Here is a 16596-nt window from a genome sequence, read left to right as displayed (position 1 = left end):
TTATAACTCCAGCCCTCCATTCCCAGCAACATCCTGGTAAATCTTTTCTGAACCCTCCCCAGTTTAATAATATCTTTGCTATAACAGGGCGACCAGAATTGCACACAATACTCCAGAACAGACCTTACTGACGTCCTGTACAACCTCAACGTGATGTTCCAACTCCTATACTCAAAAAGTATGAGCAATGGAGCCAAGTGTGTTAAATGACTTATTAATAACCCTGTCTACTTGTGACACAAGTTTCCCTGGATGTCTCTATTCTGCAACACCAGGGCTCTATCATTTAATTGTATAAGACTTGCCCTTGTTTGTTTGTTCTCAAAATGCAATACCTCCCATTTATGCAAAATAAACTTCATCTGTCACTCCTCAGCCCATTGACCCAATTCATCAGGATCTCTTCGTAAGCTTAGAAAATTATCATCGCTGTCCACTGTACCACCAATGTTGGTGTCATCCACAAACCTACTAACCAGGCCTCCTATATTCTCATTCAAATTATTTATATAAATGACAAACAAAAGTGGATCCAGTACTGATCCCTTTGGAACATCACTGGTCACGGGCCTCCAGTTTGAAAAATGACACTTCACCACTGCCATCCTCATTTCCTACTGTCAATTTTATATTCAATTGGCAAGCTCTCCCTGAATCCCATGTGATCTAACTTTATTAATTAGTCTACCATGTGGAACCTTAAAGGTTTTACAAAACTCCAAGCAAGCAACCACTCTTCCTTCATCAATTTTTCTGGTTATTTCCTCAAAAAACTCAATCAAGTTTGAGACATGATTCCTCTCCTGCAAAACCGTGCTGACTATCCCTAATCATTTCTTGCCTCTCGGAATGTATGTAAATTCGATCTTTCAGAATCCCCTCCAACAACTTACCCATCATTGATATAGGCCTGTGAGTCTTACAGATCCCAGGCTGTTTCTTACAGCCTTTCTTAAATACAACCTTAGCCACTGTCCAGTCCCTCCGGCACCTCAACAGTGGTTATTGATACAAAATTTTCTTCCAGGGGCCCTGCAATTTCCTCTTTAACTTCCCACAATGACCTTTGATACATTCAATCAAGTCCTGGAGATTCACCTACTTTTATATGGAATGGAGTCCCTCTAGCACTTCCTCTCATGTAAAGTGGTGTTATGAAAACATAATATTTACTTCAGAGTTCTCTAGCCCCCATTTGTTTCTGCATGGCAAAAACTAATGCAAAATATTAACTTAATATCTCTCCCATTTCCTGCGGTTCAACCTCCTTGATCTTTAAGGGACCCTACTCTCTCTAATCGCTGTTTTGTTCTTAATGTACTTGTTGAATCTCGTTGGATTATCCTTTACCTTATCTGCCAAGGCTATTTCATATTCCCTCTGCCCTCATGGTTTCCCTTTTTAAGAATGCCCCTACACTTTTCATGAGATTTATTTTTCCCAGTTATCTATATCTAATATGATTCATTTTTATTCTTGACTAGGATATCAATCCGTCCATTGTTTGTTAATCTTACCAGCCTTACCTTTCACACTCCTAGGAACATAATGCCTCTGAACTCATATTATCACACTTTTGAAAGTCTCCCACCTGTCAGTTGTCCCTTTACCTGCAAACAGTCTACCCTAATCAATTTTTGAAAATTTTTGTTTTATACCATTAAAATTTGTCTTATTCCAATTAAAAACTTTTAACTTTTATGATAGGCTTATTCTTTTCCATAACTTTAAAAACTAATAGAACTATGATCACTAGTCCCAAAGTGTTCTACTAACACTTCAGTCACTTAGTTTCCAAAAGGTCACATCTTGCTTCATCTAGAGTAAGGCATTTACATTTTTGAGAAAGAAAATTTTCTTGAACATGTTTTCCAAATGCCTCATCATCCAAATCTTTAACACTGGCAATCCCAGTTAATGTTTGGAAAACTAACATCCCCCACTTTTACATCCCTAATATTCTTGCATATATCTGAGATCTCTCTACATATTTACTTTTCAATATCCCTCTGACTATTGGGGGCCTATAGCACATTCCTATCAGGGCGATCAACCCTTTATTTCTAATTTCAACACCTATATTTCACTGGACGATCCCTGAAACATTCTCAATAATTGCAGTAGTAATGGTTTCCTTCATCAAAAACACCACTCTCCCTCTTGTCTTTTCTAGCATCTAAAACATGCCCAAGTTCATTCACTTTACTTGTAAGACCCCTTCCATTGAAATATATGCAGTTTAATTCTTCTGAGCAGCTTTTGTCTGTCTTTTTGAATTCACTTGGTCTTCTCTGATTGAGAACCATCCTGAACTGTCTTTTTGCCTCCCTGCTCCTTATGACTCCCCCATTCCTCTTCTAATAGCTTGTAAACAATCTAAATAGAACCAACAAATTTCCCTGCCAGGATCTTGGTCTTGTTCCAGTTCAAGTGAAACCCACTTCTTGAACAGGTCTAAACGTACTTGCACCTGCAATATTGTTTTATTCTTAAATTGAGAACTGTATTTTGTTTTTTTGTTTCCCTAACCCAAAAATGCATGGTGTTTATGGACTTATAGCAGCATGTTATGAGTGTGCTGTAACAATCTATAATGCGTTAAGGAATAGTTGAATTTTTAAACATTGTGGTTTAGAGCTGAAGAATGTGATTGAATAAAGAAAAATGCATTTTGTAAGAGATGCTTCCCAAGGAAAAATGGATGCAGAAGAGAATTTGTTTTGTAAGTGGAAATGTTGCAACACAAATGTTTGGTGATAGCTCGTCATTTTTTTTTGGGGGGAGAGTCAACTTCATTTTTACTAGTTTAAGATTTTTCTCAATAACTGGAGGTCTGTAGAAATTTGAAGTACTTATAGGGCATTTTGAGAGAGTAAGGAAGAGGCTTCCAGATTCCTGGATTGGCCCAAATGTGAATAAAAGAGAGTTCTACGAGTGAGATGCGATTAATTGTCCATGACTTCACGGCAGCATTGGACGGAGGCGGACATCAATTAACTTAAATAAAATTGAAGTTGAGTGACTGGGTAGAGGAGGGAATCTCCATGAGCTGCAGTTATAATTGACAATAAAGCATTGTAGTTAATAGAACCAGCATAGTGTTGAGCTAAATCATCATAACCTGCTTCATCCCTGAGTGGGGTCAATATTAACCAAAGTATAACTGGACCAGCTGCACTGTACTGTACAAGATCAGATCAGAGGCTGGGAGTTTCTCAAAGCTTTCTCATCGTCTCCAAGTTGTATAGGAGGAGAGTGATGGAATACATTGTCTGCTTGAATGAATCTTCAGAACCTCAGTACCTTTTGTTCACCTGACTGGTAGTCCATCCATCATCACCATTTGTTGATACATGGTGGTAGCAATGCAGCAACTTGCCAAGTCTGCTTTGACAACACCTTTCAAACCCATCATCTGTGTCTTATTAATGGACTGGCGCAGAAAGTACACAGCAAGATCGTCAACTCAGTTATCCTCCAGGCCACACATATCTGAAATTAATCTGCCATTTCCTTTATTGTGGCCGTGTCAAAATCCAGGACTTTACAACTTACCAGTGGTTCAAGAAGACCGGTCTTCATAGAATCCCTACAGTGTGGAAACAGGACATTCCTTCAACAAGTCCACACTGACTCTTCGAAGAGTAATCTACTCAAACCCATTTCCCCTAACTAATGCACTTAACCTACATATCCCCAAATGCTATGGGCAACTTACCATAGCCAATTCGCCTAACGTACACATCTTTTGATTTGTGGAAGGAAACCAGAGCAACCGGAGGAATTTCATGCAGACGCGGGAGAATGTTTAAACTCCACACAGACAGTCCCCTGAGGCTGGAATTGAACCTGGGTCCCTGGTGCTGTGGTGCTAACCACTGAGCTACTATGCCTCCACCTTCTTAAGGAAAGTTAGAATTCGGTAATAACTTCTGCCCAGAAATGTCAACGTACTGTGATTTAACTGAAAAGGGAAAACTGAAAGTGTAGCTATCAGTGGTGAGGCAAAGAGAATTTGGGGTGTGAAAGGCTGGAATTGTGGCAAGTTAGAATTCATAGAGGATGTCAGGGCTGGCTGAGGCCATGGAAAAATTTCACACAGCGATAGTGTTTTCAGTTTCCAGTGTCACTGCACCAGAGTCCTGTATATCAGTGAGCACGGGCTATCATGGCAGCAATGGTTTGGATATTAAAGGGATATAAATAGGTAATGTTGATTTGAAGTCAAAGCTGAACTTGGGGGCATATACCAAGGAGGAGAAAGTGAGGTCTGCAGATGCTGGAGATCAAAGTTGAAACTTTATTGCTGGAACAGCACAGCAGGTCAGGCAGCATCCAGGGAACAGGAGATTCGACGTTTCGGGCACAGGCCCTTCTCCATAGCCTACTTATAATGACCCAAAAGTGCCCTGGCAGTTAGCTGTAGGAAAGTGTAATTGAGGCTAAATGAATAGTGAAATTGGAAGTGTTGGAAGAGGGTAAGAAAGGCAAAGCTGAGAACAGAAAGCCTAGATTGGAGAGTAGGAGTGACAGAAGAACAAATCAGATAAATTAGTGGGAGAAATTGTGGAATCTAGATGACTTTTAACATGGCGCATTGAGGCCTTTTCGATTCAATTTTATCTTTTCTGGTTCTGAGCAACACTGGCAACTTAATTCTAATTAATGCTAAATGTGAAAATAATGCTCAAGGAAAATGCGACTCACGACCGTACACCACTAAAATCTAATTATAATTTCATTTGGGCAGATATCCAGGGTTTAATAGAAATTACATCAGAAAGTTGGAACACTTGATAATATTATCAGGGACAGCTTATAGCAAAGTCCTGCTTTATTTTTCATATTGATTCTGAATTTGTCTACAATAACAACTGAATATTGGACACTATTCAAAGGGAAATTATGGTTCAGTCTTTCTAAGAGATCAACTGATGGAATAGTTGAAAACTACACGTCTGTCTTAATTCCAAGAATTCAATTATCTACAATCACACAATCAGCATTCAAGACATTGAGTCTGTTCTTGTTGCCAATACTTAAAGTCTAACTTGATGATTGCATTGTTTCTTTGTTCGCCCTATTTGTGTCAGTGGGCAGTTCGGTAATGTGACATGTTTGGTGCTCATGAATAAACCAGCTTTTAATCTTGTAACTTTAGCATCTACCAGCAAGGTGAGACTTGCAAGGATAGTTGTGACATTTTAATCGGTGTATTCTTTTATACCCTAACATGATTTTTATTGCTGCATTCAATATTTTGTCTGCAATGATCAAACAATTAGGAGCTCTTAATCTATATTCTTCTCAGGAAGGAAGGACTAAGCAAATTCTGAGCAAAGGTCACTGGACCCGAAACATTAACTTTGATTTCTCTCCACAGATGCTGCCAGACTTGGTGAACTTTTCCAGCAATTTCTGTTTTTTATTTCCTGATTTGAAGCATCTGCAGTGCTTTCAGCTTTTTTTATTCTATGCGGAAGATGGATTGTTCCACATACCCTACGAAGAGGCAGGCATAGCTGGGGCCCATGCGGGTGCCCATGGCTACTCCTTTTGTTTGGAGAAAGTGGGAGGATTGGAAAGAAAAGTTGTTCAGGGTGAGGACCAGTTCGGTCAGTCGAAGGAGGGTGTCGGTGGAAGGGTACTGGGTCTCAATCAGTGTCAGGCAGTGCCTAGAGAGGGGGTGAAAGCAATAAGTACAGACTGATATGTTTGACAGGCTAAAGAACGTGGCTTCCGTCTTCCCAATGTTTGAGAAGACCCTTCCATTGAAGGAAGTTTCTGCTGATCCAGTGCAAGATGTCAAGACAAGCAGCACGACAACTTCATGCAGTGGGGATTTTGCCTGTGAAATATTCTATGCAAAGACTTTCAGTAGTTTATTACTCATAAGATGCATTTACCCACCTGCTCTTACTATCTGAGACAAAGTACTACGGTTCACACTTAGTTTTATTAAAATACTCTCAAGTTAAAGAAAAAACCTTTACACAAATTAACTGTTTCAAACTAGGCTGGTTGCCTGAAAAACACACATGCTACCCACTCCAGTAAATTGATAGGGCTGTTGGATTCACTTCACTGAGCTTATCGACAGGGGTGTTCGGGGTCTTCTTGGTACGGAGGAGAGTCTCTGCTGGCCACCAGGTGTCTCTTCTTACCCCCCTCTCCTGCCTTTCTCAGTCCTTCTGGAATATTATCTGACTTTAGCCAATAGGATCGCAGGGTCACAGCACCCAATGAATTTAGGCCAGGTCATCCTAGGTATACCCATCTCCTTTCCAAGATATGATTAATCCACGGTCTGGCTGAAATTGGAGAATACACAAACATAATGTCTCCTATTCTGACTCAGTACTTCATCATGAGTTTTGAGCAATTTGGTTCAATATGCCAGATGGATCTAGGCTGGTCCTGGTTTGGCCTTTGACTTGTGGTAACCTTAGCCTATTTGCATTCCATCAGGCTTTGCAGAAACCGTTTGGCCAATCTTATGTTGGGCTTAGTTGTTTCATTGATGGCTACTTGGCCACAGGGTTTTGAGAGAGACGATGGTGAGATAGTGCTATGAATAGAAACAAATCTGCTATACTGTTTTAGCTAATGTTGCCAAGGGCAATGTACAGATGAACTGAAACAATCCCTGAATAGAGCACTACTATAATCATGGAAACACCCTGAAAAAATATTAATTAATTACTCCATTTTAATAATGCTATGAACCAATTTGGTTGCTTTCTCCTATGCTTCATACACCTTGATCTTCTCCAATAGTTCCTGTGTGATTACTATTGTTATGACACAGCGGTGAACCCCTCTGTTAAATAAACCAAACACCCAGAAAAGCTCACATCGTCTTGTAATCTGTTAAAATGAGTTACGGAGAACTCCCAAATTCCACTATTTAAAGAAATTAACATCAATGTATTTTTTAACTCTAAAAGTGAACATTAAGCAACAACTATTCACAACTCTAAGCCCCCCTTTCTCTTAACTGTACCTGCCTCCAACTCTATAATAATATGCTGTTCCAATAAAACACTTATTAAAATTACATCAACTTAATTTCAAAACCACACTGTTGGTGTCTGTCTTCTTTTGGCTGAAGATCTCCCTGGGTCATCTTATTTCTTTTTACTGTATGTTTCATATGAAATGGTACCTTTTTTAGAGAGTGTTTCCTAATTTCTTGGATCTATCTTGATGGCAGTTGCTCTCTCTGAAATTTTCAAAATGTCTGCATTTTTATATCCTCCACATCAGATCATTTCATTGGTTCAAGGTTGGCAAAGCAATAAATTCAAACTCAATTGGGTTTTAAGTATCCTGGGGCATAATTTAAATTGATCGGTTAAATTTGAATTCTTGTCAAAACATCAACCAAAACTCAGGTATCATTTCACAGCCAAATGTTACATGCTTTCGAATTTCCAGTCCACTCTGGAACTGCCATCTAGACAGGTGCTTGTAAGCTCTCCGTTCAGAACAGCATTTATTCTCTTTTGAAGGTACAGTACATGCCTTCAACTTCATAACACTATCGAAGGTTTACTGAAAGTCCACATTTTCCTTATCCACTATGTCTTGCTCTTTCTCAAAAAACTTTATCAGGCTTGTCCTTTATGAAATTCATATTGATTGTAATTACTTTCTCTGCACCCAGGTCCTTCATTAAAATTGCTTTTCTCCCAACTAGTACTTGATATATAAAAAAGAATTTTAATCTTTTTGGGAATCATGGGAGAAAAAAATGAAAAATGCTAATCCGAAAACTTTTAAATTGTTGTGTCATTTATTAGTTCTCTGAGCATTGATTACAGATCAATGATTCATAGAAAATCATGCATATTTACATGCACTGTAAATTTTATTTACTACAAGTCCACAACAATGCACAGGGTTATGAATATAATGGAAGTAGATGTACGAAGTCAATCATTGCCTCTTATACTTTAAAATTTACCTGCAAAATTAGATATTCTTATTCCCACACTAATTAATAACTTGCTGCCAATCACCTTATTGTAGCAAACAGGGCACTTATGTTAATGTGAATGTATACTCATTACTTTTAAAAATTGGATTTACTCTATGTAATAATTAACCTCAATCAATTTTCTAATAGATTACGCTCTATAAAGGCTACGTTTTTAAAATTGAATTTTGTATTCATAATACTGGACTGGCGTGTCTGAAAAGCCATTATTGAAGAAGTTTGTAACTAATTTAACAGCACAAGAAGTGATTTTAGATCAACCATCCAATGGGAGATTATCAGAGGTTAAAAACTTTACAAAGCTACTATTTTAGCAGAGATAAGGAATGTTTAAAACAAATGCAGAATTTTGCTATGTCTTAGAAGATCATGACTTTAATTTCTGCCTCCTTGAAGCATTTGGAAATGAAAGCTGGTTTATTTCAATTCTGCAGTAAAATATGATATTGGAATGACTAAATACAGTACACCAATTTCAAAAGCATTGTAAAGAAAAAAAAAGTATTTTTTATCAGGCTCTACAGGATCACTGAATGTTCCACTGTGATTACATCTAATGAGGTAAATATCTGTGTGTGTACATATATTAATGACAGCTAACCACTTAACATGCCAAGAAACATTAAGGTTTTTCTGTACAAGTCCAAGTGCATTGTAACAATGTTAATAGTTCTAACTTACTGGTAAACCACATCTTAATGAATAAAAATTAAATTTTACAAGTATGGATTCTCATTCATTCACATTTTAATCATTATTGGAGGCTTTGAAAAATTAAACAGATGTAAGTATCTTTTCAATTTTTAACATTTCTTTTTCTTTCTCTCAATCCAATTTGTCTTCCCCTCTATTACTTCCCTTTGTGTACATGATTTGACATTGAATCAACTATCCAGATGTAAGTCTTCTTGTTTATACTGTGTGGCTCAGAATCTGATAGGTTAAGAAGACACACCTATTGCTTGCCTTGTTCACACACTTGCATATCTGTAGAGGCAGTGGTGCTGTTTTTGCACGTTATTAACTGCATGTCATAGTAAAGAGACCCAAAGAAACTCTGCGGCTACATATAAATGCAATAAAAGGTGAGGGCCATTGGTTCCCCTGTTGACTCAAAATCCGGACCTTTGTGATCATTGTTTGTTCAAGCAGTGATGTAGTTTGGAATGTGCTGATTATGTTTGCGGGCCAGGGTGGGCGTAATGAGGTTGCATTTTCAAATGGTGGTAGGAACAGGAAGGGTGCTGGCAGGATTTGAAAAAGATTTCCCAGCTTTGGATTCCATTCCCTCCAGAACATGTGACTTTCACTAAGAAGGTGTGAGGGGGTATATTCTGGAATCCGTATTGCACATTGAGCTCATCCAGAAGGTAGAGAGGATGTGGGAGAATGTAGAACCCAAGGTTCTTTCTCAAAAATAAGACATTTCCTGTTTAAGACAGAGGTGAAGTGAGCTTTAATCTCACTGCAGGTCACAGGTCTTTGGAACTCTTGCTCAAAAAGCAGTGGAAGCAGAGTCTGAATATTTTAAAGGCGGAGGTAGATGGATTCTTGGTAAGCAAGGTACTGAAAGGTTATCGAGTAGGTGGGAATGTGGTTATAACCAGACCAGCCATGATCTTATTAAATGGCACAGCAGGCTTGAAGGGTCAAATGACATACTCCTATTCCTAACTCATATGTTGACGTGTTCATTTAGCTGGCCCTGGGGGGCAGTTTCAAACATTCAGTTGGCAGTCTTGAGGAGCGTACTGTGTCTTTGACAGGTCAGGGGGCAGCTGTTGTGTTCACAGCCTTGAGTGTCTCTGGATACACCGTCAATCCAGTTCAGTTCAGGAGCTTGGCTGCTTGAATAAGTGGCACTACAGAGTTGCCATTGCTGCTGCTGATAGGTTTGTATTTTTCAGTGATGAAAGGCTGGAGTCCTGAAAGGGGCATCAAACTGCTGGCATCACTTGGACAGCAGAGATTGGCAAAGGGAGCCTGGCCGATCAGACAAGGGAGTGAAAGTAGGAAGAAGATGGAGGATGTTGGATTGAGTGGTAAGGATGAGCTTCAGCAGGTGCCTCTTCCCAGAGGATGGAGGAGCACATAGAGGGCCAGTGGAAAGAGCTGCTAGGCAATGCCCTGGATGCACCCCTCGGGAGTCCACCACTTTCAAATGACTAAGGGCCAGAGCAGTGGAATGTTGCACCATCCTGACATGAGGACTTGGTCACTGCTGCTTGAGCCCACAATAACCTCCAGTGATCTCTCAAGAGAGACTTTGGAAAACTTTGCTGTTACTGGTGAATACCTGCCAAAGCCAACCAGAGCCATGATTCCTGAAGAAGGGTTATATCTAAAATGTCGACTTCTCCACCTCCTGATGCTGCCTGGCTTGCTGTGTTCCTCCAGCCTCCTGCTTGTCAACTTTGGATTTCAGCATCTGCAGTTTTCTTGCCTCTAAACATGGCCTAATCTGTACTGTTCACTGTGACATGATGTCAACAAGTGGCAAACTCAGATTTCTATCGCCCTCCTTCATCTGTCTGCTCCTCATTGAAAATCAATCCTACGTGATGGAGGACTTCCAAAGATATCATTCCTAATCCCGATATGTATATCATCCAGAAACAATTTGTATGCTTACGAATCTGAATTGAACAAAGACACAGATAAAGGTCTGTTTGACTAGTGATCATTTGGTGTGATCTAGACAAACAATTCTTCAGAAAACATCCAGGCTTTTTGAGACAGATTAGGTCATGTAGCTTTCACAAAGTGCTCATTTACTGACCATATCATCAAAAACTGTTACTTATACCCCTTACTAAATGCATTGTACAACACCTGGAACAATTAATACTCAGCAAGTTGAAATCATTGTCGCTTAAATTTTGTTCTGTGATTTCAGGTCTGCAGAACATTAACCTTTAATCCTGATAATTTCACAGCTGAAAAGCTACTGAGCGGAATTTTCCCATTTTCAGTTCAAATGTGTTGTCAAGTGAGATTCACAAGGTCCAGTCTATCATATCCCAGAGTGACTTTTCTCATACAACATTCCTCTCTTCATTTAATGAATTATTCAATCAAGTCCTTGGGCTTCTGCCTCAGGAGTAGTCAGAGAGGCGAAAGCCCGGAACTTCAGGCTCAGATTTGAAAGACACTGTTTCAGATGCAGAAGGCAGCAACCAACCCCTCACACTGAGACTCAATCATTACCACCGAGATCATAGCCCAGAGGAAAGCTCACTCTCTGGTTCACAGATATGGACTTGGAGGGACAGGATGGTGCAAAGGGGACAGTCACAGGAAACCACACCATCGCATCAAGCCAAATCGACTCTGTGTGCAGTAGTTTAGGAAGAAGGTCAATTATAACAAGTGTCTGCTCTCTACAAGGATAAATCCTATCACCTTCTCTCTGCTGTCTCACACTCGCAGGATCACCACCTTGTCTAGATCTGTCACTGCATATGCCCCTCACTGTTGTATTCATTATGTTGACTCAACCTTTCTCACCCACTTCATCCTCCTAAACCACTAATACTTCCTGCCCTCTGTGCTTCCCACTCATTGCAGACACCCATACACCTCTACTGCTCCTGCATCCCCACTGATTCCTCTTCCATCCACTTCCATCGCACTCAATCCCTCCCTTTGTCTCATTCAGACTCATGCCTCCACAGTTCTCTGAGGAGCTGTACCTATAATTCCCAGGCTGTTTACAGTTAACCTATAGGACTGACTATACCCTAATCTCCAGATAGCAAGGACACAGGCCTTCAGATTTCTAAAGAACAACTGCCTGACTGACCACAGCCAGCCACCTGGGCTGGAATAGAATAAAATCATATGATGCAGGAGCAGATATAGGCCATTCAACCCAGCCCACCGAATCTGCTCCACCATTCTATGAGATCTTGGCTGATCTGATAATCCTCAACATCACCTTCCTGCCTTTTCCCCATAGTCCCCAATTCCCTTACTGAATAAAAAACCTGTCAATCTCAGCCCTGAGTATACTTAATGAACCTGCCTCGAAAGTTCTCTGTGGTAAGGAGTTCCAGATTCGCTACTGTCTGAGAGAAGAAATTCCTCCTCATCTCTGTCTTTAATGGGCACTAGCTCTCTTAGATGGTGGTACCCCATCATTGGGATAAATGTACGGACATGGAATCAATAAACAGCAGCTGCTAGGTGCCTGCTCTGATTTACAAGATGGGAATTTGTGTTGCCTGGTTCCTTGGGGATAGAGAGGAGCATTGGAAGTGGTGTGTATATCAGGTGGCTTAGGCTTAAATGAAGTGCAAATGCACAGCGTATGCCATCTGTAAGATGCACTGCATATATTTACCAAGGTTCTTTAGACAGCACCTTCCAAACCCATGACCACTTCCATCTAGAACGAAAAGGGCTGCAGATCCATGGGAACACCACCCCCTGCAAGTTCCCCTCCAAGCCAATCACCAGCCTGATTTGAAAATACATCGCCGTTCCTTCACTGTCGCTGGTCAAAATTCTGGAATTCCCTCCCTAATGGTATTGTGGGGGTTTACCTACACCAAATGGATTGCAGTGATTCAGAAGGGCAGCTTACCACTATGTTCTCAAAGGGGGACTAGGGGCAATCAATCAATGCTGACCCAGCCAGCGATGCCCATACCCCATGAATTAATTTTGAAAAATCACTATTCAATGGCGAGATTCTGAATGCACCATTTTAGGCTGGAGGACAAAACCACAACAAAGTTTCTCGATGTTGAGATGATAATTTTTATCCCACTTTTCTCATCATTGCCACACCACATCAAGGAGGGGAAAATTCCATCCATACTTTCTATTGATACTGACTGGTGATCAGGTAGAGTAAATTCTATATGATCACTCTCCTATGATCTTCTATTTAGATGTACTGTGGGGTTAGAGGTGACTGGAGTTGGGGGATCAATGACAAGATGCTCAGAAAATGTGTGTCCAGTGCTGACCTGGGGGTTAGTCTTCATTTTCGGCTTCTTGAACTTGCTTGGTCTTTGAAGTTCTTATGCGACTGAACTCCAGCGAAACAGCAGGAAAACGCTGCCTTAAATTCTTGGCAAAACTTTCCTAAAACGAGAAAGAGTTCATCTGGCGAATGTTTCTCTCAGAGTGTACTGTAGGGTTTGAACATTTTCACTTACCATTAACATCATTTGATCCTTCCTTTGCTTTATTTCTGTTGGTAATGTTTAAAGGTGACAGATACTGCTACTAATATAACTAAGCCTATTGGGGTTAAATGATTTTCACACTGTCTTCTTCATCAGTAAATAAGATTCAGCAGCACAATTACAATGTTGTCCTCCAGAGTTTTGAATTGCGAGAGAGCATTTTGTGGTGAGTAGCACTAGTACAAAATATTGGTGCTGATAATATCAAGGTGCATTGGTTAAAGTCTGCTCCTTTTGCTTATGTATACTGGTTCTAAATTGGTTATAAAATCTAATGACAAGATTGATTCTAAATAAAATTGACTAAATTCTTGATAATTTGATTAACAGAAGAAAATACTTCAATGAAATTTTGTAGCATTATTTTTAAAAACGTTTTGCATTTATATATCATCCTTCACAACTCAGAACACCCCAAAACACTTCACAGTCAATAAGTACTTTTGGCTTATAGTTGCTGTTAGAAAAGTGAAGAAATTTGTGCATAGCAAGCTCCCACAAATAGTAATGCAACAACAGCAAGAACCTGTAGTAACCTGTTTATTTAGTGATGCTAATTCAGGGATAAATATTAGCAGGACTCCAGGGATAAGTCCCTTCCTCTTCAAAACAGTGCACAAGATGTTTTACATTTCTTTGAAACAGTGAGGGGCACCTTGCTTTAACATCTCAGCCAAAAAATGACACTTTTTTTTCAAATTGTGCAGCACTCCCAGGGTTTCAGTCAACACTTTAGTGTTCACATCTCTGGACTGCACTTGAAACCACATACTTCTTATTCAGAGGTGCAAGAGCAACCAACTTAGCCACAGCTGACACCCTCTCACTGAAAAGCTGTGCCTTTTCAGGTAAAATGACACTGACACAAAATGAAAATTCTTGTTAGATTTCAGTGAGATTCCAGGGAAGAGTCTTATTGTAACCCTCAGCTATTTCTGTGTAATGTAGCTACGTTTGAATAAAATATTTAGAATTTAAAACTATTTGTTGTGAAAATAGGTGTTCTGTTGTTTCCCTGAGATAGCCCATTTCTCGTGTTGACTGTGTTCAAAACATCTCTTCCTGTACTCACTCACTTCACCTGACCACGAATGGTCGAAATCTGGATGCAGTCTTGTTTAAGCACCAAAGCTCAGAAACACAGTGATGATTTCTGAATCTTTGTTATGAGCTTAGAAATATGTTGGAATTTTGTGTAGAAAGTTTCACTTTTAAACAGTACTCTTATTTAACTGCACACAGAAATGGGCAACAATTGTAAAGCCTTATCTTGGGAAGTAATGCTATTGCCAAATGTCCTATTTACTGTTCCTGGGCGTTATTGAATGTTTTCCTTTATGCCACTGTAAAATAACATGAAACTGTGATCAGAGGTCCCACTCAGGTATGCCCCCAAGAGCTACGTTCCCTCTTTCCAGCTCAGATACAATTCATATAATTGTTTCTGTTTTGGAGATCTGCTTTGGTAAGAACATATATTACTGACTTGGATGAGGAAGTTTGCAGATGACACAAAAATAAGTGGGAAGACAAGAGGTGAGGATGGCACAGAGTCTGCAAAAGGATATAGACAGGTTATGTGAATGATCAAAAACATGGCAAATCAAACACAATGTGGGGAAATGTGAGGTTATGTACTATCACAGGAAGAACAGAGGAGCCGAGTATTATTTCAATGGAGAAGGGCTGCAGAAAGCTACAGTTCAGAGGGATTCGGGAGTCCTCAACCATTAATCACATAGTAATAGTGAAGGGAAGTGAATTATTGGCTTTTATTTCAAAGAGGTGGAGTATAGAAGTAGGGACGTTTAGCTAAAACTATCCAAGATACGAGTTAGATCACAGCTGGAATACTGTGAACAGTTTGATGCCTTTATCCAAGGAAAGATATACTAGCATTGGAGGCAGTCCAGAGAAGGTTCTTTAGGGATACCAGGAATGGAAGATCTTATGAAGAGAGGTCGAGCAGGTTGGAATGTATTGCACTTATTGGAACTTAGAAGAATGAGTGGTAACATTATTGAAACATACAATAGAGGACTTCACAGGGAAGATGCAGAAAGGTTACTTCCCCTGTGTGAGAGTGTAGGACTAGAGGGAATAACCTCAGAGACGAGGCTCCAAATTTGAGACAGTGATGAGGGTGGGTTTCTTCTTTGAGACGGTAGCGAATCTGAGGAATTCTTTCTCACAGAGGGCTGTTGAGGCTGGGCCATTAAGTCTATTCAACGCTGGGAGAGGCAGACTTTTAATCAGTAAGGGAATCAAGGATTATGGGGAAAGGGCAGGAAGGTAGAGTTGAGAAATATCAGATCAGCCATGGTCTCATTGAATGGTGGGGTTGATGGGCTGAATGGTTTATTTCTGCTCTTATGGCTTAAGGTCTTATGGTCTTATTAACATGATATAAGATGCCCTATCATTCAACAGGATCATAGCAGATCTTTGACATCAATCCAAGCTCTTCCTTCCTTTATCTTCACATCATTTAAATCCCTTAGTGTCCAAAAGGCTGTCAATCACAGTCTTGAATACATTCAATGACTGAGCACCACATCCTTCTGGACTAGAGAATTCAAAAGATTCACTACCATCTGACTGAATGAATTTCTCCACTCTCAGTGTAAAATGATTTATCCATTGCACTGAAGTTATGGTACCATTTCTAACCTCTTATTTTTGCTGCTGCTCTGTCTCACTTCCTAATATTTTCTCCAGGTCACATGGAAGCCATGACCAGTTGGAAGGCATATCTTAAAGTTGAAACCAACCCCTTTTGTGTTTTATGGTGGGCAGGGAACAAACCTTCCTTTGCTTAAATCTTCCCTGTGGCAGCATGGTGGAGGTTAGCAGCTCAGCATAGCCCAAGAACAAACTTGTGTTCCATTGCTGTGTGCTGACTTACTGGTTGGATCCCATCACTGTTGGGTACCCCCATTCGCTCTGGACACTGTAAATATTTTCCCATCCTTTAGAAATGTGATTACAAATGAAATCACCAACATAACTCCTTATAACTATCTTCAATACAATATTGTGGAAGATTATGGTGCCAATTTGCTCTCTTGTTGTTGATCCTGTTTCAACCAACTGTCTTAGCTGGATTGGTTAGTTCAGTTGGCTGTTTTGCAATGCAGAGTGGGTGCCAACAACGTGATTTCAATTCCTACATTGGCTGATACTAACATGAAGGACTCTCCTTCTCAACCTCTCCCCTCACCTGAGGTATGGTGGCCCTCAGGTTAAACTCCTGACAGTCTTCTCTCTCTCTTTAATGGGACAGCAGAGGTCTGTTACGACAATGGCAACTTTACCTTGCTGTGTGAGGAAAACTGGTGGTAGTGAATTGACAAATAAGGAAAATAACCATTGTCAAAAATTAATATTGAAGGTGTTCAGTTA

General features: G+C 40.0%; 1 protein-coding gene across 1 annotated transcript in view; it reads right to left on the bottom strand.

Annotated features, from left to right (window-relative positions):
* Positions 1-12511: 12511 nt before the first annotated feature.
* The window catches only part of LOC122563551 (orexin receptor type 2-like), a 30409-nt gene continuing 26324 nt past the window's right edge, over positions 12512-16596 (bottom strand). Inside the window, exon 8 of the mRNA XM_043717421.1 lies at positions 12512-13090. Within this exon, the coding sequence (XP_043573356.1) occupies positions 12987-13090 (104 nt within the window). The 3' untranslated portion in view covers positions 12512-12986. The remainder of the gene's footprint in view (positions 13091-16596) is intronic.

Source organism: Chiloscyllium plagiosum, chromosome 27, assembly GCF_004010195.1.
Source record: "Chiloscyllium plagiosum isolate BGI_BamShark_2017 chromosome 27, ASM401019v2, whole genome shotgun sequence".
Taxonomy (NCBI): Eukaryota; Metazoa; Chordata; class Chondrichthyes; order Orectolobiformes; family Hemiscylliidae; genus Chiloscyllium; species Chiloscyllium plagiosum.
This window is presented reverse-complemented; position numbering and strand designations above follow the sequence as displayed.